Source organism: Balaenoptera physalus (assembly GCF_965194825.1).
Source record: "Balaenoptera physalus genome assembly, chromosome: 6".
NCBI classification, from domain to species: domain Eukaryota; kingdom Metazoa; phylum Chordata; class Mammalia; order Artiodactyla; family Balaenopteridae; genus Balaenoptera; species Balaenoptera physalus.
In genome coordinates this window covers 10,379,550-10,406,987 of record NC_138885.1, presented here as the reverse complement: position 1 = coordinate 10,406,987, position 27,438 = coordinate 10,379,550, and the positions used below count along the sequence as shown (strand labels likewise).

The 27,438-nt window shown below is 40.9% G+C and overlaps 1 protein-coding gene and 1 pseudogene across 2 annotated transcripts in view; both read left to right on the top strand.

Annotated features, from left to right (window-relative positions):
* Positions 1 to 27,438, top strand: part of CNTNAP5 (contactin associated protein family member 5) — an 880,881-nt gene that overhangs the window by 482,251 nt on the left and 371,192 nt on the right. Inside the window, exon 8 of the mRNA XM_082465787.1 lies at positions 7,881 to 8,145. Within this exon, the coding sequence (XP_082321913.1) occupies positions 7,881 to 8,145 (265 nt within the window). The remainder of the gene's footprint in view (positions 1 to 7,880; positions 8,146 to 27,438) is intronic.
* On the top strand, positions 10,052 to 13,502 carry LOC309662751 (UBX domain-containing protein 2A pseudogene; annotated as a pseudogene). The gene has a single exon. The product of its transcript is annotated as a UBX domain-containing protein 2A pseudogene (transcript).

Genomic DNA, 27,438 nt, shown 5'->3' with positions numbered 1-27,438 from the left:
CACCATCCCCACCTCACCGCAGTTTTCCCCCCTTGGTGTCCATATGTCCATTCTCTACATCTGTGTCTCAACTTCTGCCCTGCAAACTGGCTCATGTGTACCATTTTTCTAGGTTCCACATACATGCATTAATATATGATATTTGTTTTTCTCTTTCTGACTTACTTCACTCTGTATGACAGTCTCTAGATCCATCCACGTCTCAACAAATGACTCAATTTCGTTCCTTTTTATGGCTGAGTAATATTCCATTGTATATATGTACCACATCTTCTTTATCCATTCGTCTGTCAATGGGCATTTAGGTGGCTTCCATGACCTGGCTATTGTAAATAGTGCTGCAATGAACATTCGGGTGCATGTGTCTTTTTGAATTACGGTTTTCTCCGGGTATATGCCCAGTAGTGGGATTGCTGGGTCATATGGTAATTCTATTTTTAGTTTTTTAAGGAACCTCCATATTGTTCTCCATAGTGGCTGTATCAATTTACATTCCCACCAACAGTGCAAGAGGGTTCCCTTTTCTCCACACCCTCTCCAGCATTTGTTGTTTGTAGATTTTCTGATGATGCCCATTCTAACAGGAGTGAGGTGATACCTCATTGTAGTTTTGATTTGCATTTCTCTAATAATTAGTGATGTTGAGCAGCTTTTCATGTGCTTTGTGGCCGTCTGTATGTCTTCTTTGGAGAAATGTCTATTTAGATCTTCTGCCCATTTTTGGATTGGGGTGTTTGTTTCTTTGATATTGAGCTGAATGAGCTGTTTATATATTTTGGAGATTAATCCTTTGTCCGTTGATTCATTTGCAAATATTTTCTCCCATTCTGAGGGTTGTCTTTTCGTCTTGTTTATGGTTTCCTTTGCTGTGCAAAAGCTTTGAAGTCTCATTAGGTCCCATTTGTTTATTTTTGTTTTTATTTCCATTACTCTAGGAGGTGGATCAAAAAAGATCTTGCTGTGATTTATGTCAAAGAGTGTTCTTCCTATGTTTTCCTCTAAGAGTTTTATAGTGTCCAGTCTTATATTTAGGTCTCTAATCCATTTTGAGTTTATTTTTGTGTATGGTGTTAGGGAGTGCTCTAATTTCATTCTTTTACATGTAGCTGTCCAGTTTTCCCAGCACCACTTATTGAAGAGACTGTCTTTTCTCCATTGTATATCTTTGCCTCCTTTGTCATAGATTAGTTGACCATAGGTGCGTGGATTAATCTCTGGGCTTTCTATCTTGTTCCATTGATCTATGTTTCTGTTTTTGTGCCAGTACCATATTGTCTTGATTACTGTAGCTTTGTAGTATAGTCTGAAGTCAGGGAGTCTGATTCCTCCAGCTCCATTTTTTTGCCTCAAGACTGCTTTGGCTATTCGGGGTCTTTTGTGTCTCCATACAAATTTTAAGATGATTTGTTCTAGCTCTGTAAAAAATGCCATTGGTAATTTGATAGGGATTGCATTGAATCTGTAGATTGCTTTGGGTAGTATACTCATTTTCACAATGTTGATTCTTCCAATCCAAGAACATGGTATATCTCTCCATCTGTTGGTATCATCTTTAATTTCTTTCATCAGTGTCTTATCGTTTTCTGCATACAGGTCTTTTGTCTCCCTAGGTAGGTTTATTCCTAGGTATTTTATTCTTTTTGTTGCAATGGTAAATGGGAGTGTTTCCATAATTTCTCTTTCAGATTTTTCATCATTAGTGTATAGGAATGCAAGAGATTTCTGTGCATTAATTTTGTATCCTGCAACTTTACCATATTCATTAATTAGCTCTAGCAGTTTTCTGGTGGCAGTTTTAGGATTCTCTATGTATAGTATCATGTCATCCGCAAACAGTGACAGTTTTACTTCCTCTTTTCCAATTTGTATTCCTTTTATTTCTTTTTCTTTTCTGATTGCCGTGGCTAGGACTTCCAGAACTATGTTGAATAATAGTGGTGAGAGTGGACATCCTTGTCTCGTTCCTGATCTTAGAGGAAATGCTTTCAGTTTTTCACCATTGAGAATGATGTTTGCTGTGGGTTTGTCATATATGGCCTTTATTATGTTGAGGTAGGTTCCCTCTATGCCCACTTTCTGGAGAGTTTTTATCATAAATGGGTGTTGAATTTTGTCAAAAGCTTTTTCTGCATCTATTGAGATGATCATATGGTTCTTATTCTTCAGTTTGTTAATATGGTGTATCACATTGATTGATTTGCGTATATTGAAGAATCCTTGCATCCCTGGGATAAATCCCACTTGATCGTGGTGTATGATCCTTTTAATGTGTTGTTGGATTCTGTTTGCTAGTATTTTGTTGAGGATTTTTGCATCTATATTCATCAGTGATATTGGTCTGTAATTTTCTTTTTTTGTAGTGTCTTTGTCTGGTTTTGGTATCAGGGTGATAGTGGCCTCATAGAATGAGTTTGGGAGTGTTCCTTCCTCTGCAATTTTTTGGAAGAGTTTGAGAAGGATGGGTGTTAGCTCTTCTCTAAATGTTTGATAGAATTCACCTGTGAAGCCATCTGGTCCTGGACTTTTGTTTGTTGGAAGATTTTTAATCACAGTTTCAATTTCATTACTTGTGATTGGTCTGTTCATATTTTCTGTTTCTTCCTGATTCAGTCTTGGAAGGTTATACCTTTCTAAGAATTTGTCCATTTCTTCCAGGTTGTCCATTTTATTGGCATAAAGTTGCTTATAGTAGTCTCTTAGGATGTTTTGTATTTCTGCAGTGTCTGTTGTAACTTCTCCTTTTTCATTTCTGATTTTATTGATTTGAGTCCTCTCCCTCTTTTTCTTGATGAGTCTGGCTAATGGCTTATCAATTTTGTTTATCTTCTCAAAGAACCAACTTTTAGTTTTATTGATCTTTGCTATTGTTTTCTTTGTTTCTATCTCATTTATTTCTGCTCTGATCTTTATGATATCTTTCCTTCTGCTAACTTTGGGTTTTGTTTGTTCTTCTTTCTCTAGTTTCTTTAGGTGTAAGGTTAGATTGTTTACTTGAGATTTTTCTTGTTTCTTTAGGTAGGCTTGTATAGCTATAAACTTCCCTCTTAGAACCGCTTTTGCTGCATCCCATAGGTTTTGGGTCGTCGTGTTTTCATTGTCATTTGTCTCTAGGTATTTTTTTATTTCCTCTTTGATTTCTTCAGTGATCTCTTGGTTATTTAGTAACGTATTGTTTAGCCTCCATGTGTTTGTCTTTTTTACGTTTTTTTCCCTGTAATTCATTTCTAATCTCATAGCGTTGTGGTCAGAAAAGATGCTTGGTATGATTTCAATTTTCTTAAATTTACTGAGGCTTGATTTGTGACCCAAGATGTGATCTATCCTGGAGAATGTTCCGTGCGCACTTGAGAAGAACGTGTAATCTGCTGTTTTTGGATGGAATGTCCTATATATATCAATTAAATCTATCTGGTCTATTGTGTCATTTAAAGCTTCTGTTTCCTTATTTATTTTCATTTTGGATGATCTGTCCATTGGTGTAAGTGAAGTGTTAAAGTCCCCCACTATTATTGTGTTACTGTCGATTTCCTCTTTTATAGTTGTTAGCAGTTGCCTTATGTATTGAGGTGCTCCTATGTTGGGTGCATATATATTTATAATTGTTATATCTTCTTCTTGGATTGATCCCTGGATCATTATGTAGTGTCCTTCCTTGTCTCTTGTAACATTCTTTATTTTAAAGTCTATTTTATCTGATATGAGTATAGCTACTCCAGCTTTCTTTTGATTTCCATTTGCATGGAATATCTTTTTCCATCCCCTAACTTTCAGTCTGTATGTGTCCCTAGGTCTAAAGTGGGTCTCTTGTAGACAGCATATATATGGGTCCTGTTTTTGTATCCATTCAGCCAGTCTATGTCTTTTGGTTGGGGCGTTTAATCCATTCACGTTTAAGGTAATTATCGATATGTATGTTCCTATGACCATTTTCTTAATTGTTTTGGGTTTGTTTTTGTAGGTCCTTTTCTTGTCTTGTGTTTCCCACTTAGAGAAGTTCCTTTAGCATTTGTTGTAGAGCTGGTTTGGTGGTGCTGAATTCTCTTAGCTTTTGCTTGTCTGTAAAGCTTTTGATTTCTCCATCAAATCTAAATGAGATCCTTGCCGGGTAGAGTAATCTTGGTTGTAGGTTCTTCCCTTTCATCACTTTAAGTATATCATGCCACTCCCTTCTGGCTTGCAGAGTTTCTGCTGAGAAATCAGCTGTTAGCCTTATGGGAGTTCCCTTGTATGTTATTTGTCGTTTTTCCCTTGCTGCTTTCAATAATTTTTCTTTGTCTTTAATTTTTGCCACTTTGATTACTATGTGTCTCGGCGTGTTTCTCCTTGGGTTTATCCTGTATGGGACTCTCTGCGCTTCCTGGACTTGGGTGGCTATTTCCTTCCCCATGTTAGGGAAGTTTTCGACTATAATCTCTTCAAATATTTTCTCTGGTCCTTTCTCTCTCTCTTCTCCTTCTGGGACCCCTATAATGCGAATGTTGTTGTGTTTAATGTTGTCCCAGAGGTCTCTTAGGCTGTCTTCATTTCTTTTCATTCTTTTTTCTTTAGTCTGTTCCGCAGCAGTGAATTCCACCATTCTGTCTTCCAGGTCACTTATCCGTTTTTCTGCCTCAGTTATTCTGCTATTGATTCCTTCCAGTGTAGTTTTCATTTCAGTTATTTTATTGGTCATCTCTGTTTGTTTGTTCTTTAATTCTTCTAGGTCTTTGTTAATCATTTCTTGCATCTTCTCAATCTTTGCCTCCATTCTTATTCCGAGGTCCTGGATCATCTTCACTATCATTATTCTGAATTCTTTCTCTGGAAGGTTGCCTATCTCCACTTCATTTAGTCGTTTTTCTGGGGTTTTTTCTTGTTCCTTCATCTGGTACATAGCCCTCTGCCTTTTCATCTTGTCTATCTTTCTGTAACTGTGGTTTTTGGTCCACAGGCTGCAGGATTGTAGTTTTTCTTGCTTCTGCTCTCTGCCCTCTGGTGGTTGAGGCTATCTAAGAGGCTTGATGGTAGGCTCTGGTGGTGGGTAGAGCTGACTGTTGCTGTGACGGTCAGAGCTCAGTAAAACCTTAATCCACTTGACTGTTGATGGGTGCGGCTGGGTTCCCTCCCTGTTGCTGTGGCGGTCAGAGCTCAGTAAAACCTTAATCCAGTTGACTGTTGATGGGTGGGGCTGGGTTCCCTCCCTGTTGGTTGTTTTGCCTGAGGCAACCCAACACTGGAGCCTACCCGTGCTCTTTGGTGGGGTTAATGGCAGACTCTGGGAGGGCTCAAGGCAAGGAGAACTTCCCAGAACCTCGGCTGCCAGTGTCCTTATCCCCACGGTGAAACAGAGCCACCACTCGCCTCTGCAGGAGACCCCCCCAACACCAGCAGGTAGGTCTGGTTCAGTCTCCCCCAGGGTCACTGCTCCTTCCCCTGGGTCCCGATGCACACATTACTTTGTGTGTGCCCTCCAAGAGTGGCGTCTCTGTTTCCCCCAGTCCTGTCAAAGTCCTGCAATCAATTCCCACTAGGCTTCAAAGTCTGATTCTCTAGGAATTCCTCCTCCCGTAGCCGGACCCCCAGGTTGGGAAGCCTGACGTGGGGCTCAGAGCCTTCACTCCAGTGGGTGGACTTCTGTGGTATAAGTGTTCGCCAGTCTGTGAGTCACCCACCCAGCAGTTATGGGATTTGATTTTACTCTGATTGCGCCCCTCCTACCGTCTCACTGTGGCTTCTCCTCTGTCCTTGGACGTTGGGTATCCTCCTTGGTGAAGTCCAGGTTCTTCCTGTCAATGATTGTCCAGCAGCCAGTTTTGATTCTGGTGCTCTCGCAAGAGGGAGTGAGAGCACGTCCTTCTACTCCGCCATCTTGGTTAATCCCTCAGAATCAGAACCTGCATTTTTTAAATGAATGCAGTGTCATTGTGTAGAATACATGAGATAACGCATGTTAGCATTAGCCTAATGCCAAGTGCAGTATAAACTGTGGGCAATTTCTTGATGGATATCAAGGGCCTTACCCTTTGACACATTAATTAACTTCTGGGGATCTAGCCTAAAGAGAAGAACACATCTAAACAGCTACAAAAAATGATCAATGCAAGAATATGCTCATAGCGGTGTGCTTGATGAGTGCCTCATTAGAAATGTACTATTGGGAGAAGTTTGTTTGGAAACTGCTATTTGTTTTCAGAAATGCAGGACTATCACTAACAAATATATTTGGGACCCAAGGATGTTTTTTTCAGGATTATGAGGCTGTACAACCTGAAGGATTAATCTGTTCTAGGACTAGGAGCTGTTCTAGGTATCTAACTCCACTACCTGGCCACTTTAGTGCAAAGTTGAATTCAGGCAGCTAGGCAAGCCAGGGCATTCCTCTTTCAGAAATCCCTGTCTTTTTTTTTTTGCAGAAGTGGCACTGGCTATGGAAATAGGTGGAACTTAGCCTCTTTCATTGGCATTGAGAGATTTACAGGGAACAAGGTGTGTCTATGAATAGAACAGACTGTGTTTGCCAAGGGGAGAGGGGAGTGGAGAGGGATGGATTGGGAGTTTGGGATTAGCAGATGCAAACTAGTATATATAGACTGCATAAACAACAAGGACCTACTGTATAGCACAGGAAACTATATTCACTATCCTGTAATAAAACATAATGGAAAAGAACATGAAAAAGAATGAATATATATATATATATATATATATATATATATATATATATAACTGAATCACTTTGCTGTACAGTAGAAATTAACACAACATTGTAAATCAATTATAATTCAATAAAATAAGTTAAAAAAAGATGTGTCTATGACTATTTAGAGGAAAAGACTGCATTACACTTACCTGAATAAGCTCACTGCATTGTTGTAGAGGTTGGCTATAAAAATTCCAAATGGCTTTCATATTGTAACACCTATTCATAATCTAGACGGTATTCCAGGCTTTCTCCTTATTCATCTAGTAAAAGTGACTCCAGTGCATGGCTCAGCTGAGCACATATATACATTTGTTTATTTTCCTGTAACTTCCTCGAATAAACTCGGACCCATTTTCCCTCACTTATGCAAAGGATAATCTTCTTCCACTTCTTCCTGGTTCTAGTCTACACACACTTAATACTCCCCACCTCTGGTCCTCTCATGCATTTCCCCCCCCCCACCCCGACTCCCCATGTTACTAAAACTACTCTTAATACATTAAAAATCTGGCCAATGTCACTTTACTGCTTCTAACTTTGAATGATAACGTTGGCAAGCATAAACTCACCTCCTTCATGGTCCATGGCCCTCTCTGTCCCACTTCAAGTTCAGAAATGACTCCTTCCCCAGGGATGCCATTTTGCTAATTTTTCCAAGCCTTTGCAAACACCGTGCCATCTGCTGAGAAGGCTGACCAGGCAGTCACTCTTGTCTTTCCCCACTTCCTTCCAGGAAAGCATCGCCTCCCTTGTGAAACCTTTGCTTCTTTAGCTACTTCTTCTACCAGGCTGCCCTGGGAACATTCCACATTGTAACAAAGTTTTCTCATGTGTATCTCTTTGAAAGGTATGCCAGTGCTTGGCACTTAGTTGACTTACAGTACAGCATTATTCAATGAATGAATGTAATTAGTTTTATCTCTGGATCCCTAGAAACTTCTGATGCTTTCCATCCCCCCACCCACCCTGGGTCTTGGATGACCCTCTTTGCAGATAGCACCATGATGCAGAAAAAAGAATGGAACACAATCTTGTGGGTGTGTCTGAACAAAGCTGACATATTTTTCCCTTTAAGATCTTGCCGCTGTATGTGAAATGATCCTGAAATTAAGGTCAGCTCCAGGTGGTTGTTTATATCAGCTGTCAGATTGCAGAATAAAAAATGGCTCTTATATATTTGATTTTTATTGTTTTCCAGGGCAATGTCACTTTTTCCTGCTCCGAACCACAAATTGTTCCCATCACATTTGTCAACTCGAGCAGCAGTTATTTGCTGCTGCCCGGCACCCCCCAAATCGATGGGCTCTCGGTGAGTTTCCAGTTTCGAACATGGAACAAGGATGGTCTGCTTCTGTCCACGACGCTCTCTGAGGGCTCAGGGACCCTGCTGCTGAGCCTGGAGGATGGAACCCTGAGACTCGTGATTCAGAAAATGACAGAACGTGCAGCTGAAATTCTCACAGGTACTGTCCACTGACAACTTCTATGTCGGTTTCTTGTTCAGCCAAGTCGATACATGTTTGAGAATCTGACCAAAACATACAGACCCCAGCTCCCAGGGATGTGGGATGACCAGTCTTCACAAATTTACTCTAAGTCTGAAGAGCCAACATTTTTTTTCTTTTTTTCTTCTTTTTTAAATTTTGTATTGGAGTATAGTTGATTTACAATGTCGTGTCAGTTTCAGGTGTACAGCAAAGTGATTCAGTTATACATAGACATGTATCTATTCTTTTTCAGATTCTTTTCCCATCTAGGTGATTACAGAGTATTGCGTATACTTCCCTGTGCTACACAGTAGGTCCTTGTTGTTTATCTATTTTATATATAGTTGTATGTATCTGTTAATCCCAACCTCCTAATTTATTCCTCCCCTCATCTTTCCCCTTTGGTAACCATAAGTTTGTTTTCCAAGTCTGTAAGTCTGTTTCTGTTTTGTAAATAAGTTCATTTGTATCATTTGTTTTAGTTCAATATATAAGTGATATCATATATTTGTCTTCCTCTGTCTGACTTACTTCACTTAATATGATAAACTCTAGGTCCAATCATGTTGCTGCAAATGGCAATGTTTCATTCTTTTTTATGATTGAGTAATATTCCATTGTGTATATATATATATATATATATATATATATATATATATATATACCACATCTTCTTTATCCATTCATCTGTCAGTGGGCATTTAGGTGGCTTCCATGTCTTGGCTATTGTAAACAGTGCTGCAGTGAACATTGAGGTGCACGTATCGTTTTGAATTACAGTTTTCTGTGGATATATGCCCAGGAGTGGGATTGCTGGATCATACAGTAACTCTATTTTTAGTTTTTTAAGGAACCTCCATACTGTTCTCCATAGTAGCTGCACCAATTTACATTCCCACCAACAGTGCAAGAGTGTTCCCTTTTCTCCACACCCTCCCCAGCATTTATTATTTGTAGACTTTTTGATGATGGCCATTCTGACTGGTGTGAGGTGATACCTTATGGTAGTTTTGATTTGCATTTCTCTAATAATTAACGATTTTGAGCATCTTTTCATAAAAGTTTTTAAAATGGTTCTCAAAAAGCTGAAGATTGGAAAGCACTTCCTTTTATAGCAATAGAGTATAGGTCCTAATGTATAGCAACATGGAATAGATGTATGAATAACATCCTGACTCTTCTATCTGCCATTCCTTCAACATGGAGCCATGGAATTTTCTCCCTCCTTCTCTACTTGTTATCTTACTGATGTCCCCTGTCCTTTCGGAAGCAGTGTGTTCACTTAGTGACAAGTACTTACCGAGGTCAGACCACCTGCAGGCATTGGATTGGGGGCTAAGGCAGGCTGCTAGGTCAACAAATCCTCTGAGAAGTCTTCCTGGCTCTACAGCCTGAATTAAACTCCTTCCTCTGTGCACCCTGGGCCAATATCCATCCTGGATTATAGGACATTGAATCATTTATTTAATTTAAATGTCTTTCTTCCCTCACTGGACTGTGAGTTTTGTTATGCAAATAAATTAGAGGAAATTGAGTTGAGTAGTAAAGGACGTGACTTAATAGTCAAGATCAGGTCAGGCTATGGGAAAGCCTCAGATGTCAATGGGTGAACAAAAAAGCCCTTTGAACCTGTTACCAAACCAAACTTGGGTCCGCTCACCCATGTGCAGTAAAGCCAATCTACTGACACCGAATTGTGGTGAAGGAAAGTATAGATTTTATTGCAGGGCACCAAGCAAGGAGAAGGGGCAGCTCATGCTCAAAAGACCTGAACTCCCCAATGGCTTTCAGGTAAGGGGTTTTAAAGGCAGTCAGTGTGGGGGAGGGAGCTGCAGGGTGTATGGTCAGCTTGTGCACAGTTCTCAGATTGGTTGGCATCAAGGTGAAGTTTCCAGCATCATCAACCTTCTGGTTTCAACCAGTCTAGGGTCTATGTTGTTGTGGTCAGCAATTTTCATCTGGGGGGGGGTCAGCTTCCTGTAAAAAAAACCCTTTGGAATATGTGTCAGACCTTTATCTTTATCTTTCAGGGAACTGGGAATTTGGTGATTCTGCCATGTGGCTGATTTATAGTCTAAATTGTTACCAGTTTCCCAGCCCAACAGCTATTCTTTGTTTCTACATCTTCACATTCCTAATCATTAACTATTTTTTTTTCCTAATCATTAACTCTTGAGCAGCCTTTTGAGACTCGGTGTAGGCCTGGGAGACTAAAGCAAAAGCCTGTTACTTCAAAGGAAGGGACTCAGGGTCTTGTATACAGTTTCAAACCCCTGAAAATAACAGAAGGGCCTGGGTCTGTGAGTCAGAGAGGCAGGTTCCAAAGGCACCTTTTCCCCTTACTAGTTAGTCTGGGGCCCTAGATGAACTTCTTAACTTTGTCTCCCATGTAAGTGAGAGTGCATTTGTTATCTACAGCTGCATAACAAATTATACCAATGTGTATTAGTTGGAAACCACACGTGTTATGTCTGATTTTCTAAGAGTCAGGAATCCAGGAGCCCTTTGGGCGATTCTGGCTGCAGTCAAGTTGTTGGCAGGGGCGACAGTCATCTCAAGGTTCAACCGGTGCTAACTCTGCTTCCAGGCTAACTCCTGTGGCTGTGGGCAGACCTCAGAAGATCCAAACTTATCCCCATGCCCTCTCCAGAAGGCTGCCTCATTGATAGGGCAGCACTCTTACCCCAGAGTGAGTGACCCTGGAGAGAGTGAGAAAGAACCCCCAGGACAAAAGCCACAGTCTTTGTATATCTCATCCCATCCTTTTCATCATATTCAATTCATTAGAAAAAAGTGAATAAGTCTAGCCCTTGCTCAAGTCAAAGGGATTATACAAGGGTTCAGATATTAGGAGTCAGAGCTGGCCTCGGCATGTGCTCAGTGCCGGCAGCAGTCACCGAGGGAGACAAGCAGGGTCCCAGCATCGTGGCCACCGAGCTTGAGAGGGTCTGGGGGGCGGCAGTGCTCGCAGTCTGAGGGGCTCCAGCCCAGCGACCACACCAGGAGGAAGACAAAAGAGAATGAAAGAAGCAGGTAATCGTGAAAGTATAAAGGAAGAACGGGTTTGTGAAACAGGATCTGACCACCAACCTCTCAGTGATAATCAGCAAACAAATTGTGACTATTTTGTTGCCAGCCTTTTTGAGGAAACTCAGGAGGTTGGTGTCAAACGTTTGTCTGCCACTGAACAAAAGAAACTGGTAGGTGTAAGTACAAAATTATGGAAAAATGGATTCACAGTCAGTGATGATTTCAGAAGTTATTTTGATGGTGCAGCTCAGCAGTTTCTGAATGCCATCAAAAAAGGGGAATTACCTTTAGAATTACAGGGTTTTTGATAACAAGGAGGTGGATGTTAAAGTTGAAGATAAGAAAAAGGAAGTATGTATGTCAACGAAGCCTGTGTTCCAGCCCTTCTCAGGACAGAGTCACAGACTGGGAAGTGCTACACCAAAAATTGTTTCTAAAGCAAAGTGTATTGAAGTTGAGAATAAAAATAAGTTGTCTACTGTCTCACTAAACAGTCTAGAACCCATCACTAATATACACATCTTGTTAGCCAATGGGAAAAGGAGTGTCCAGAAATTTAACATTTCTCATAGGATAAACCACATCGAAGACTTCATCGAAAAACACCAAGGATCTCAAAGAAGTCCTCCCTTTTCCCCGGCAAGAGCTCTTCCTTTCCTCAAATTGCTAGATGAAACACTCACACTAGATGTTAGGAGTCATGGCTCATTGGGGACCATCTACCTACAAAATGAGATTAAAAAAAATCCTTACATCACAAGACTGTGACGATGATTAAATATGAGATAGTGGATCTAAACCCTTTAGCACAGTGTTGAGAAGCTATTTAGCAAATTTCTTTTTCTTCCACACTGACTCAAGACCTCAGGCAAAAACAGGCCTCACTCTTTGAGTCATAAAAGCTGAGTGAATTTGTGCAGTCATGGGACTTTTATAAAATTTCTAAGATTTCTAGTCATGGAGGTGAGTTAATCACTTAGAAACATAACATTTTTCATGTGCAGTGTTATAAAAGTTAAACCTCGATCTTCCTTATTTGAAGAAGAAAAATCATGAGCTGGCATTGGGCTGTTTTTCTCCAGCCGGCGAGATGGTTGAGTACAGAGACTTGTAGGCCTCAGGTCAAAAATGCAGTTTTAATATAGTACAGGGCCCAGTGGCACTTCGCTCTAAAGCATTCAGGTGTTACCTGTATTATTAAGCATGTGTCAGTCCATTCAAATGTGTTTATGACTGAGAGAGAGGCTGGTTAAAGCTGCCCCAATATCCAGCAAAGAGGGAGAAAAAACTCATGTTATTTTAGACCTGTCTCTCAAAAAAAATCAAACAAGTAAAAGAAAAATTTAAAAACATTCTGATGTCTGTCTCAGGAAACTCTTGCTTGCTTCTTTCTCCAAGAATTTCCTGAATTTTGGAAAATTCAGAAATTTTGGAATTTCTTTTATTTTTCTTTGAAATGGATCAAGGCTTTGTGTCTACTGGCATTGTTCTACCTGGGGGAAAAAGACAGGTAAACAAACAAAAAAAATCAGACTAACAAGAACAGTTTTCTCCTCCTGTACATTTCTGAAGAACCTTGTTTTCCAAGTACTTGAGATTGTATTGGCTTTATAAGAGAAAAATCTCACATGAGAAATTAGAAAATAATAAACATTGTTCTAATAATTTTGAGGGCCACTGGGGCTACCCTTGACACATGGTACCTCATGGAAAATAGAAAATAGCACATTATGAATTGAACAGGGAATCCAGATATTTAAAGATTTACTTGAGAGTAGTTCATGTGTTTCTAACGTCTTGGGTCTAAAAGAGAAGGTGACCCTTATGAGAAGGTCAGCACACGGATGCCTGGCACATTCACTCCTGTTACCAAAGCTTCATACAGTGTGCATAGTTTTGGGGGTGTGTGGTTATTTTGTGCAGTTTGCATTGGGTATCAGGAAGAGAAGTCCAAGCAAAATCGTCCTCAAAATAGAAGGCATCTGAATTTAGTTGTTCTAAGGGATGAAGTTTCAGGGAGATGAAGGACAACGGAATAATCCCTCCGTTGCATTTTTCTTTATTTTCTATTTTTGTCATTTCCTTTCTTGAAAGCCTTGTACATGTGGATATGAGGCAAAGTCAAGGGCATCCTTTCACTGTAAGTGATATGACAGTAGAACCAACAATTACTGTGGATCTCATGCAGGTCAGGCATTATGCAAGGACCTTGTCATATAATACTACAGAAAAAAAAAAGAGCTCATGGAACATATGAAGTGGTTCTTATTTTACCAACAGGCACAAGAGGAAATTGAGAGTCAGAAATTTAAATTGAGAGTCAGAAATTAAGTTCAAGTGGCCAAGTAGGTGTTCAAGCTCAGGCCTTTCCTTTGCATCCCCAAGTCCATGGTCACCACAGTGTATCTTGCTGCCCCCCATATTTATTCGTGATATGGTCAGGTGTTTATAAAGAATTCAAATGCAGAGAAACTCTGCTTTAGATGAAAGATGAAATGTACAGTAGGCTGTTAACAAAAGTAGCCTATTTAGTATCTAAAGTTGGGTTTTCCCAAAACATTTCACTTGGTGGTCCCATCAATAGACAGATTTGGCGGTTAAGTGAGGCTGACAAGGGATTGTGAATCCATTGTCTTCATAGACTTTTACTCCACTTTAGCTGGCATTGCCTATATAGTGTTATAAAGTAAATTATGCATATCTATATATTAACATACACATATACACACACACAAATAGTCATTGAGTATATGTGACATACTTTTCTCAGACTTTTTTTTTTAATGTTTATTTATGTATTTATTTATTTACTTTTGGCTGCCTTGAGTCTTCATTGCGGTGCGCAGGCTTCTCATTGCGGTGGCTTCTGTTGTTGTGGAGCATGGGCTCTAGGCACATGGGCTTCAGTAGTTGTGGCACGCGGGCTTCAGTAGTTGTGGCACGTGGGCTCAGTAGTTGTGGCTTGTGGGCTCTAGAGCGCAGGCTCGGTAGTTGTGACACACGGGCTTAGTTGCTCTGCAGCGTGAGGGATCTTCCCGGACCAGGGCTCGAACCTGTGTCCCCTGTACTGGCAGGAGGATTCTTAACCACGGCGCCACCAGGAAAGTCCCTCTCAGACCTTTTTATTTATTTTTATTTTTTTACTTATTTTTTTTTCAGACCCTTTTAAATGCTCAGGGCTGATTCCTTAGTAAGATTATCATGTAAGTACGAAGGGTACTAAGTGAGAGCCTAGATGCTTCCAGAGACTTTGCCATGCCTTGCACAGCTTTTCCCACATTCTCGTCACCCCTGTGCGTCCGACCCCATGTGGAAATCTGGGGGCTGCATGGGAACGGAGAGGAAACCTTCCAGGAGCCCTGCTGCTCCCATGTCCCCCTTCAGGGATGAGAACAGCCAACTGTGCAAATCTTAAATAAACAAAAAAACACCTGGATTTCCTCCTTTATGCATTTCAAACTCTAGTTCCTCACCACTACTCCCCAGGTTCCGTGTGTCTTGGGGACCACTTTCTCTCTCAGGGCCATACCTACCCCTGGAACAATTGATACCACGTTCTGTTTTTGAGGAGCAAATGGCTGCCATTTTTAAAGACTCTTAAAAAGGTGCTTAGAATGTAGATTGTCATTGTCCAAATCAATCTGGATGACTAAGAAAACAGGAACTTGTGCAAAAGGAAAGGAGACCACCTGGTTCATTTCTTTAGACAATCGAGGCAGAGTGTTTTGAATTGCAAGTGAAACATTCAGTAACCAAAAAAAGCTGGCACCACTATAATTATTTTGCAAATGGCCTGACATTTCGATGTTATTTTTATTTTGCTGATGAGAATGAGAATGAGAATGAGAATAGGAATGAGAATAGGAAGAAAGAAGTTTGGGGGCTTCAGTCCTGAAAATTTGAAGTCTGTTTTTTTCTGCTGTAGTGCTTCTCTAAACATCAAGTTCTCACTGAAAAGCCAATCTGGGCAAAGACCTTGAACTCAGGCCTTAGCGTCCAGAACTCCAGCTTAGCTATGCTCTGCATTGATGCAGAATGTGAGTTTTATTCTGTTAGACCTCATTGTCCTTTGTAGCTAAAGGAGAGAGTTGGTCTAGAATTACTCAAGTCCCTTCTAAACCTTCATCTGAGTTCTTGAAGGAAAACAGGAGGTCAACCATGTCCCTTATTTTCTTCAAGGAAATCATCAACCCCAGAGTCTTCTTTCGAAAACGGGGTAAGTGGCCTTAATTAGGTGTATTCAGCAGGGCCAAGCCCCCTGCCAGAGGTCGTGTTTCTCAACTCCCCACATTGTGGTGCATCTGAGGGAGGAAGAATGATAACCTGGGATTCTTTCATACAGTGACTTTTGTGAATGAGATGCTTGGTTGTCCCAGAAAGGCTCTGCAGTTTACTCTCTGTGATCCGTATAGAGTTAGGTGCCAAGGAGCCAAATCTGAGAAGTTGTGTTTAGTTTTGTTTTTGCGACCATCTTTTAATCACAGTAGGATACTCTTGTGTGTGTGTGTTGATTGATAGGTAAGGGAGTTATCAGAGTATACAGGACCTTCAATAGTACTGGAGCTATTGCATGTGGAGAGAAAAACAAGACAGAGTCGTGATAAGGTTCTTTTAACGTGGGACAGACTTTCTCAGAAATGAGAGGGTTTTTTTATATAAATTTATTTATTTTTGGCTGCATTGGGTCTTCGTTGCTGCGTGCGGGCTTTCTCTAGTTGCAGTGAGCGGGGGCTACTCTTTGTTGTGGTGTGCGGGCTTCTCATTGTGATGGCTTCTCTTGTTGTGGAGTGCAGGCTGTAGGCACTCAGGCTTCAGTAGTTGTGGCATGCGGGCTCAGTAGTTGTGGCTCATGGGCTCTAGAGCACAGACTCAGTAGTTGTGGTGCACAGGCTTTGTTGCTCTGCAGCACATGGGATCTTCCTGGACCAGGGATCGTATCCGTGTTCCCTGTATTGGCAGGTGGATTCTCAACCACTGCACCACCAGGGAAGCCCCTAGATGAGAATTTTTATATATTTATGTCACCGCAGAGAACAGAACAAGCCTCAGTAAGGTCAAATGGCAGAAAGACCATCTAATGGCTTATCATTAGAGAGTATTCTCTCCCGAGCATTTAGCTGCACAATCTACTGCTTTGATATACTAGAGGCATCAAACCCAGAGTGGAATTTTCAGGAGTAAGAAATGAGTCTCTGCACAACTAAATGCAACCCAGAAGATGGGGAACGGAGTCTTCACACTGAGAGATCTCAACCTGGCAGCAGGGGCTGTAAAACGATTATAAGCTGGAAAGACAGAAGGGGAAAGCCAATTGCCAGGCACGGAACAGAATCCCAGGGCCAAAGGACACATGATGAGCAAAGATCCAGAAATCAACCAGATGCCACGGAAATGTTTTTAGTGGAGGCAAATGGCTTATTGGAGAGGCCATTTCAGCTTATTCCACTGAGTCCCTAGATGCAAGCAACAATGTTCATCATATCTCCTCAACCACCTTACATTTTTTCAGTAGTTAGACACAGGGCATTCCAGCATTACAAATTACTAAACAATCTGTTCTACTCAGTCATTAATTTTCTATACTTAGTAGAATGCTGGGACTGACTTGTTCTTTCTCTAGCTGAAGATAGGATGAAATTCTAATGGTGCAGCCTTTGATCAGCAGCCGTCCTGGAGGTTATTGGATGATTATTTATCATTGGCTTTGTTTAAATTAAATAAATCCTCCTACAGCTATGGTCCACACCATCCCACTTGTTTTTTTTTTAGGATTTATCTCAATTGATATTTTCCCAAGAAACCTTCCCAAAGCAGGCCAGCTGCCCCTTTATTGAGTCTTCTGGTTCTTCTCCTTTGTAGCACTGACCATAAGTATGTGTATAAATGTACGTATTAGTTTGTTAGGACTGCCATAACAAAATACCACGGATTAGGTGACCTAACAGAAATTTACTTTCTCGCAGTTCTTGAGGCTAGTTCAAGGTGTGGGCAGGGTTGGTTTCTTCTGAGGGCCTCTCTCTTGGCTTGTAGAGGTCATCTTCTCTCTGTGTCCTCACATGGTCTTTTCTCTCTGCCCATCTGTGTCCTATTATCCTCCTCTTGTGAGGACACCGGTCATATCGACTATGGGCCTACTCAAATGACCTCATTTTACCTTCATTACCTCTTTAAGGGTCCTATCTCTAAGTACAGACACATACTCAGGTACTGGGTGGGGGGGGTGGTAAGGATTTCAATATATGGATTTTGGGGGGCACAGTTTAGCTCATAAGAATATGTATTATCAGACATAGAGCACAGACCTGTGGTTGCCAAGGGGAAAGGGGGTTGGGGGAGGGATGGATTGGGAGTTTGGGATTAGCAGATGCAAACTATTATATATAGAATGGATAACCAACAAGGTCCTACGGTATAGCATAGGCAACTATGTCCATATCCTGTGATAAACCATAATGGAAAAGAATATAAGAAAGTGTATATATATATTAAAATATACACTATATATGTATATATAACTGAATTGCTTAGCTGTACAGCAGAAATTTACACAACATTGTAAATCAACTATACTTCAATAAAATAAATTATAAAAAGAATGTGTGTTAATCATATGTCTATATAATTGGCTGCTCAGTGTTCCTGTCACCATAGAACGTAAGGATTCATGGGAACAAGAACACCGCCTGCCTTGCTCACCACTATTTGCCCAAGGCCTAGTATAACACCTTGCTTATAACAGGCCCTCGCTAATATTTGCCTAATGTATAAGCAAGTGTCTGAATAAATGAACGACTAGAATTGACCTCCAAAACATTTCTGAAGCAGCTCATGTCAACAGTGGAAGAAGCGTCTCATGTCAACAGTGGAAGAAGAGTTAAAAGTGATTTTTAACCAATATTCATGTTACAACAGTTCTACAATGCAGAATGTGTCAAACCCAAGAATGAGCTATAATCAGGGGAAGTACTAATCAGATAAAGGCCAGTAGGGCTCCCAGAGGTGGGGAGACGGCAGGGAGAGCTGTGTCATGAAGGATAAAAAGTGCTCACCCTATTAGTACTTGTGGCCAGATGGTTTTAGTCTGCAGTCCTGCAATTCAACAGCGGCTTCCCCAATATCACCCTTTTTCATAGAATCCATTTGTATCTCACCACCATCTGCACATCAAGTAAACAGGATGACTTGGTGAACCTCATCCTCTGCTTCAATTAAGCTGTCATTAATGCCTCTGTGTTTTAGCTAAGATAATGTTGATGAGAAAATCCCATTCATGAGGGCAAACAAATGATAGCCACAGGGCCATGACTGTCACAACAAGCTGTCTGGCTGGGCGCAGAGTTAGAGTTTTGGGAAGACAGATGTGTGATGAGGTATTCCACTTTATGGAAACTGAGAACTGCCATTGCCGAAGCTTCAAGATATCAAGCAAAGCCTGGGAATGTTTACCAAAGGAGAGATCTCCCGGGCATGTGTAGCTTTTTCAGGCCTGAGTAATGATGGTGACTTAGCTTACTCTTCCTTCTTCTCCATTTCACTCAAAAGAGAAACAGAGAGAACTAGATTCGTCTTATGGGAAAATAATTTAATAGTCAAAACTGCTGTCATTTCCTTTGCTTGTTTTCTACTTTAATAATTCTTTCATATAATTCACTTTGCCTCTATTTGTTACCGAACACAAGTTCCTATGTCCAATGCACAGTGAGGCCAAACAAACCAAAATGTCAGAGTTTGGAGCAGAGAAAGTTTTATTGCAAGGCCATGCAAGGAGAATGGGTAGCTCATGCCCCCCAAAAGCCCCAAACTCCAGGAAGGGTTTCAGCAAAGCATTTTTTAAGGCAAGGTGAGGGAGGGTTGTGGCTGGTTGCTGCAAACTTCTTGGTGTTGGAATCCTTTGTTCTTGCAGCTGTTCACCTAGGTCAGGTCACGATGTTCCTGTAAACCTCCAATAGGACAATTGTTATTCTCCGTTCTGCAACGTTTTATCTCTATATGAATGGAAAAGTGTTATCCCCTTAAAGGTCGGAATCTTGAGGATGGGCTATCCTGTATATTTCAGGCTATGGGCAACATTCTTAACTTGAAGCAAAAGCAATAGAATACAAAGGTTAAGGTAAGAGAAACAGATCTAATATGGAGCTAGATTTGTTCTTCCCTATTACACATTTAATTCAGGAAGCTTTTGAAGTGTCTACTTTCTGCTGATACTGTACTCAAATCTGAGGATGGAGGTATTGCCCTCTGCTGTTGAAAGGGACAGTATTGGGCACTGATGATGCAGTAGGACAGATTCTCAGGGTACAGGGGGAGCACAAGGGAAGAGGCACCAGAAAGGGTGAAAAAGGGAAGGCTTCCTAGGGGCAGGGATAACACAGCTCTGTTTTGAAGAATGAATAGAATTTGGTCAAACAAAGAAGGAAGGGAAGGATGCTCCAATTAGAGGAGAGAAATAGGGGGAGATCTAGATGTGTAAGACCCCACAGGTGGCTTAGGGTGCCTGGATCACAGAGAGCGAAGGCGCACAGGCAAAAGATGAAGCAGAATTTTGGTCAGGGACACGAGAGTTTGGGCTGTCTCCTAAAGGTGACAGAGAAATATCAGGCTCTGGAGCTGACCTTCATTTTTATCATGTAGACACTGGAGCTGAGCATTCAAGTCCATCCTAGAGACACTATACCTTCACCACCAACCACAAACATGTCCCAGTTTATATCTGACCCCAGTGTATGGCAAACCCAGCTGTTTCCCTCCCAGATGCTGACCAAGGGTTCTGAGGATCCAGGTTATCTTGACATATGAACCAGGCTTTCACAACTAGGAAAGGTTTAACCTGTGATTTATGGTCTAGGTGCCAGAGAGGGCCCTGCTGCTGACACTTGGCAGTGGAGCTTCAGCTAGTCTGATGCTTAATCAATCAAGGAGAGTTTGGAGAGGGTAGGATGTTGCTCTTTTGATGCCGAGGGGGATACCAAAACACGATGCAGACTCTGACCCCTAGGAACTTTTAATCCCATCGGGGAGATAGTACTTACAGAGATGAAGAGTTAATTAATGGTACAAGGCAGTAAATAATACGAGCTAAATGAATAGATCAGACAGTGGATGTTATATGAACTTAAAAGGAGAACTCTCTATGTATTGATCTGGTCAAGGAAAGCCTACTTCCTTTATTTCCTGGTTTATTAACTTATTCTCTCAATCATTCAGTACTTTTTGTGCTGTGCTAGGTGACTGTGATAGAAAGTTAAAAATATATATATATATTCCTGTCCCTATAGTTAAGGAAAGGAAGCACTAGGACAAAAACTGGGCATTGGATGTGAATTTGGATAGTGGAGGACAGCATACAGGTGAAGTAGAGGCTGGGAGAGGAAGGCTCAATTAGCTTAGTGCATTCACTAGGAGCATAATGAATACACTAGTCTAGCTAGAGGAGGGAATTTGTGTAGAAATATTGGGAAATAAGATGGTGAGGACAGATGGAGACTTGATTACAGAGGCATCGATTGTCAAGATAAGCATCTGAGTTTCATTCTCTGGGCTCCATGACCCACTGGAGGGACTTTTGCTACAAGGTTGATACCGTAAGTCCCCTACATATGAACCTTCAAGTTCCGAACTTTCAAACATGCTAACGTGGTCTTCAGCAACTTAGTGACCCTCAGCCAGAAGGTGGAGCTAGATCTGCAAGAGGACAACTTCATTAAGCTCCTTGCTGTGCAACACGAGGAGCTTACTAATGAAGACCTGATGGAATTGGAGACCCAGAGAAAGGATGAAGAGAGACAAGAGGAGGAAGAAGTAACTGAAGAACCGAAGAGAATAACGACGCAGGAAATGGCACGGGGGTTTTCTTTATTTTGTTTTTATAAATTTTTATTGGAGTATAGTTGCTTTACAATGTTGTGTTAGTTTCTTCTGTACAGCATAGTGAATCAGTTGGGATTTTCTTTCTTTGAGGAGGCACTGTTAGTTTTTGAGGCACAGGACCTGAATGTAGAATGGTACACGAAGTTTGCAGCAGCCGTTCACAGTGCAATCCAGTGCTACCCTATCATCTATGAAGAGAAAAAAAGAGCTACTACCTAGACATCATTGGATTGTTTTTTCAAGAGGGTAGATAGAATTGAATCCAGCAAGGAACCAGAACCTGTGCCATCAACATCAGGCGTGAGTGAAATTGCAGCTTGCCCTCCGTCTCCTATTGCTGACAATCCTTCAGCTCTACCATCTCCCACCTCCTCCCCCTCCTGCAGTTGGTAACTCTTCCTGCCTGTTCACTTGATGCCAGCCCCTGGATGCCAGCTGTCCTACTGTACTACTGTACTTTTCAAGGTACTGTACTGTAAGATGAAAAATGTTTTTATTTTTTGTGTTTGTTTTTCATGTATTATTTGTGTGAAAAGTATTATAAACCTATTACAGTACAGTACTATATAGCCGATTGTGTTAGTTAGGTACCTAGGCTAACTTTGTTGGACTTATGAACAAATTGGACTTATGAACGTGCTCTCGGAATGGAACTCGTTCATCTGTAGAGGACTTACACTAATAACCTTGCTCTCTAGATAGTTCAAGGTGTCCTGTACCAGAAAGAGGTCAGAGGCTGGGAAAAGAAGGGAGGCCATCAGAAAATTCCCAGCTCCTGTGATAAGGGATAGAACCAAAGTTGGAGAAGAAATCTGAAGAAATATGTGAATTCAAACCACCATGTGTAGGGAAGGGTTAATAGAATTTCATAATTGATGGATAAATGGTCTCCAAGAAAAACAGGACTCAGGACCTAAATTGTGGTATAATGGTACTAATAATTGGAATATGCTCTTTTATGATGTGATTGACATTTTAAGACTGCCTTATTCAATTATTTAGATATTCCCCACTTTGTTCTCTCAAAAATTGAAACTACCTTTGAACTATTAAGTAAAGGTTGGTATGAAAGGATATGGAAAAATAGCTGAATTGGGTTTTCTGGGGAAGGTAAAGCCTAGAAACTTCCAAGTCAAGCCAGGCAGCTGTGTCTTTATTTTACAGATGGAGAAGCAGGTTGAGAGAGATTAAGTAATCTGTTTAAATTGCTAGAAATTATAAGTGGCAGGGTCTTGAGCAAGGGTTAACAGGCGAGTAAAGGCATCAAGGAGATTTGTAACAGGTCATTTCCGGGGTTGGAAATAGAGTCTTCGGGGACTCTGCTCTGGCCTGGACTGAGCTGTGTGTGTCCTGGTGTGACGTATGCCCGATGGTTAGAGGTGCTGCGACAGCCACCCGATTTCCATGTTTCTGTCTTCAAACCGTGAAAAGAGACACTGAAATAAGATGAAGGCTGAAATGCAAAGATCTGTTAGGAATTGGACTGAGAATGAGAGAAACACAGAAAGGGAGGGAGACATAAAGCAAGCCCTTGCTTTCTGAGACTCTGCAATCTCAGAATTATTCCCTGAACCCAGCAGTGCTCAACCAAGGGAAATTCTCCACCCCCATCTACCCCAGCCTCCTGTTCCCCCAGTCTCATGCAGGGGACTTCTGGCAATGTCTGGTGATGATTTTTTTTTTTTTTTAAGCACAAACCTAACTTTATAATTTTCTAGCATGGCCAAATAATGTGCTAAGCATATCCATATACATTTATCATTTTATTCTCATAAAACTCTAAGGTTGGTGGTGGTGGGTTTTTTTTCCCCTTTATTTATTTATTTTTTACTTGCAGTACAGTTGATTTACAACAGTGTGTTAGTTTCAGGTGTACAGCAAAGTTATTCAGATATATAATACATATAGAACTGTTCTTTTTCAGATTCTTTTCCATTAGAGGTTATTACAAGATAGTGAATAGAGCTCCCTGTGTTACACAGTAGGCACTTGTTGGTTGTCTCTGTTATATATAGTACTGTGTATATGTTAATCTCAACCTCCTAGAGGAACGCATGGACAGAACACGCTTTAACCTAAATCACAGCAATATTTTTTTTTGATCCATCTCCCAGAGTGCTGGAAATAAAAACGAAAATAAACAAATGGGGCCTGATTAAACTTAAAAGTGTCTGCACAGTAAAGGATACCATAAACAAAACGAAAAGACAACCTACAGAATGGGAGAAAATATTTGCAAACGATGCGACCGACAAAGGGTTAATTTCCAAAATATACAAACAGCTCATATAACTCCATGTCTGGTGATGTTTCTGGTGCTGGGGACGGGGGCATCCAGGGATTCAGGAATGCCGCTGACCATCCCACACAAGAAGCATAGTACAGAATACCACACCCTCAACAAAAGATTATCCAGTCCCAAACGCCCAGGGCCAGAGTGGAGAAACTCTACTTCAAGGGAAAATGTTACTCCTGTAAAAAAGTTTAGGCCTTCAGCATATTGCTAAACTGCTTTTAGTGTCAGTTTCATCAAACGTGAACTGTAAATTGTTGGAAATGTCTCATTATACAAAGTATTAAAAAAACACATAAGATGTTGGTAGTGATATTTATCTAGAAAAATAAAATCAAAGTAGTAAAAGTCAGCGAGAATTCCAAGGTCAGACCTAAGCGGACATTTGAAGAAAAAAAAAAGTTGAATTGTGCCTTAATCCTTCTTAGAAGCTAGAAGTTCCACGAAAGGACAGGGCCAAAGTTTGAACTCAGTCTTGTCAAAGGGGAAGTTGCCTTGTGAGAATAGAAACCGGTGCAGCCACTTTGGAAACACTCTGGCAGTTCCTCAAAAGGTTAGCTATGGAGTTACCATATGATTCAGCGATTCCACTCCTAGGTGTACATCTAAGAGAACTGGAGACATAGGTCCACACAGAAATTTGTACAAGAGTGTTCATAGAAGCATTATTCATAATACCTGCAAAGTGGAAGCAACCCAAGTGTCCATCAACTGGCAAAAGGATAAACAAAATGTGGTCTGTCCACACAATGGAAAGACATTCAGCCATACAGATAGACTGATACAAGCTGCTATCTACGATGAACCTTGAAAACATTATGTGAAGCAAAAGAAGCCAGTCACAAAAGGGAACATGGTGTATGACTTCATCTATATGAAATCTCCTCCATCGGCAAATCCATAGAGACAGAAAGTGGATGAGTGGCTGGCACAGCTGGAGGTGGGGGACTGGGGAGATTGGAGACCGATAGCTAAGGTTACAGCATTTCTTTCGGGGGGGGGCCTCCAGACATTTTAAAATTAATTGTGATTGCTTGCGTAACTCTGTGAATATACAGAAAAACATTGAACTGCATTTTACATAGAAGGAGTATACAGTATGTGAATTTTATCTCATTAGAGCTATTTCAAAAATATAAGTAAATAAAAGCAAAGGTGAATTCCACAGCAGAAAATAGAACTCTGCAGAGGTAATTGGCCATCAGAGCGATTCCTGGAGCAGAGCAGGGCTCGCTTTGGAAGTGTGGAGCGCAGAAGGAACTCATCCTGCGTGCCTGCCTGACAGCTCAGCCTAGGTGCCCGACCCTTTGAATTCTGGCTCTGTGGTAGCCATAGGACCCAGGGCAGCCTCGCCAGTTTTCTGTTTTGGCATATATAACGTGAGGGCTATAAAGCTTGGCCTCCAGCACTATGGTGAGACCTAGGAATTACATATTTAAAGTGCCTGGCATGTTGTAGATATTCAATACTGGTAGAGTGTATTATTAGCTATTTTTACAATTGGGCTGTGTTTCACATTTCAATTTGCAAGTTCAGTTGCAAGGATGGAAAGTGTCTTTTTTTTTTTCCATGAAGAAAAACTTCTAAGCCTATTTAACCCTCTCTGTGAGAGACCTTTTATACTCATGCCTTAGGCTGAATTCTGGGACCAGGAAGCAGCCACTTTAAATAATGGGGGCAAGAAGTGGAAAAGAAGGAAAACTTTCCCTATCCTTTATCTCAGCCTCAACAGTTTGTTAGTTTTGAAAAAATGATTATAAACGTCGCACACTTTTTTAGAAACTTGGCAAATTCTAGTACTCTGTATAAGAAAAAAGAATCTGTGATTCTATCATTCAATATCGTTCCAGTACTTCTGTAGTTATTTTTAACAAAATGGGAACCGTACCACACATACTGTTTTTCACTCTTCAGGATATCACTATCATTCCTGGAATTATGATTTTTAATGACTATATTATATTCCATGTTATTATTAATGGTAGAGAACATTTCATTTGCGATAGTGACAAAGAGGGTGAAATACTTGGAATAAATTTGACAAGAAATGTGCAAAACCGTACAAGAAAAATGTTAAAACACTCCTGAAAGGCACTGAATAAGACTTGGACAAATGTAAAAAGATATCCCATTCTTGGATGGGATAACGCAACATTATAAAGATATCATTTCTCCCTAAGTTAAATTACAAATTTAATACAATCTCTATAGAAACATCACAGTCTACTTCATGGCATTAGATGCATTATTCTAAAATTCATACAGAAAAACAAAGATTCAGGATTATATTCCATGTTACCAAATATACTGCATCTGATTTATCTAACCTACCCTTATTGGAAATATTAGTAGTTGTGAATTTTTGCTATTATAAATGATGTCATGAACTCTCTTCACCATAAACCTTGTTTGCAGCTCTGTTACTATTTTAGGATTAATTCTTCAGAATAATATTTGTAGAGATGAGGTATGATATTTTTAGGGTTTTTGATACTTGTTGGTATATTGCCTTCTAGAAAGAATTACCAGTTTTGAAATTGCCTGTTGCCCTCTCTATCCACTAACAGAGACTATAATTGGTTTTTATTCTTTACCAGTCTGGGAGATGACAAATATTATTTAACATCACATTAAAGTTCAGAAGTTTCATGTTTGTCGTCATCCAGTAATCTTTCCAGAACCCAAGTCCCACCTTTTCAGCCTCAGCTTTTCAATCATATGAGTGCTTAGCGCCCCTAAGTGGTCCTCAATACTGTATTTTTCCACCCCGAGAGGTTTTTTTCCCCAAGAAGGTGTTCCTGGCCTCAAAGGTAACGCTTTCCTGTTCCTTTCATTGAGAACTTCTGTTTTTTCAGAGCTCCTTATCTTAGGTTTTTGAAGGAAAGCAACCTGATGGAATTGATTTTCCCTAATTTGTGAATAATTAATAGCACTTAAACCTGTACCTTTTAAAAGCGTTCTTAAAAAATAAACCTTGAAGAAGCTCCAGGGGTGTTATTTTGGATCCGTTAACAGAATGAAGGGAAAAAGAGAGCCCAGGTAGAAGCAGATTTTTAGAGAGGGATCTGCCAGTTCGCTTGCCTTGGAATCTATGCCCAGGTCAGCTCCTCTGAGCCAGTCTTATTTTTCTTAGCTTCTTTCCTTCCTCTTCTGAAACCTCTCACGGATTAGTTCCCAGCCCGGGCTGCGCAACTGAAGCTCTGGGGGCCTTTGAAACTTCCAAGGCCTGTGGCCACCCCCAGAAGTCTGCCTTAATTAAGCTGGTGTAGGGCCCAGGGACCTGTCTTTTCCAAATCTGCCCAGGTAATCCCTTTGTGTGGTCAGCAGCAAGAGCTACTGTTCGAATAATTCTAAGAGCTAAGATTTCACACAGGCTCTCCCTGCAGGGACTAGGGACCACGTAGGAAAAGATCAAAAGAGATCGAATTAAAAGGAAAAGCAGACCAGAAAGAAAAAAAGAAAAGAAAAAGTAAACAAACAACTGACCAAGCAAACCCTTATTAAGTGATGCTTTTAAAGACAGAAACGTGGATAGTGGCCTGGGGAGGGGATGGGACCCCAAGTCAGAACATATAAGCCTGAGCCCCAGCCCTGATCCCCTCATACTGAGTAGACCTCTTCCTCGGACCAATGTCCTATGTACAGTGACTCAGTGATGTGTCTCTAATTAGATGGCACACTCCCCCGGCCTCCGTCTGTACTTTCTTCCCTACTGTATCTCTGATTCCTAGCTGGGCCCTTAGGGGCTATTTTCACCCTATGTGTTGAACTAGTTACTGACTTCCTTCCAGCCCAGTCTAGAGTTTACCTGCAAATGCAGTCTCATCTGTTATGCAGAGGTATTTAAATCAGTATGCAAATGACAGTAAAAGGAGTAAAGACCTCAGCTGGCCATGCCCACCAAATGCCCCTGACAGAAGTCAAATGTTCAGCACCAGGAAACACCTGACAGACCCTCTGCCTCAATAGCAGAATCCCTGTTGCTGGGACCCAGACCCTGGCCTTTGGGGGAAAGTAGGGCCTCCAGGCTGAGTAGCTTCTGGATTCTCCTTTCCACCCCAAGCAGATGTTCAGGGCTG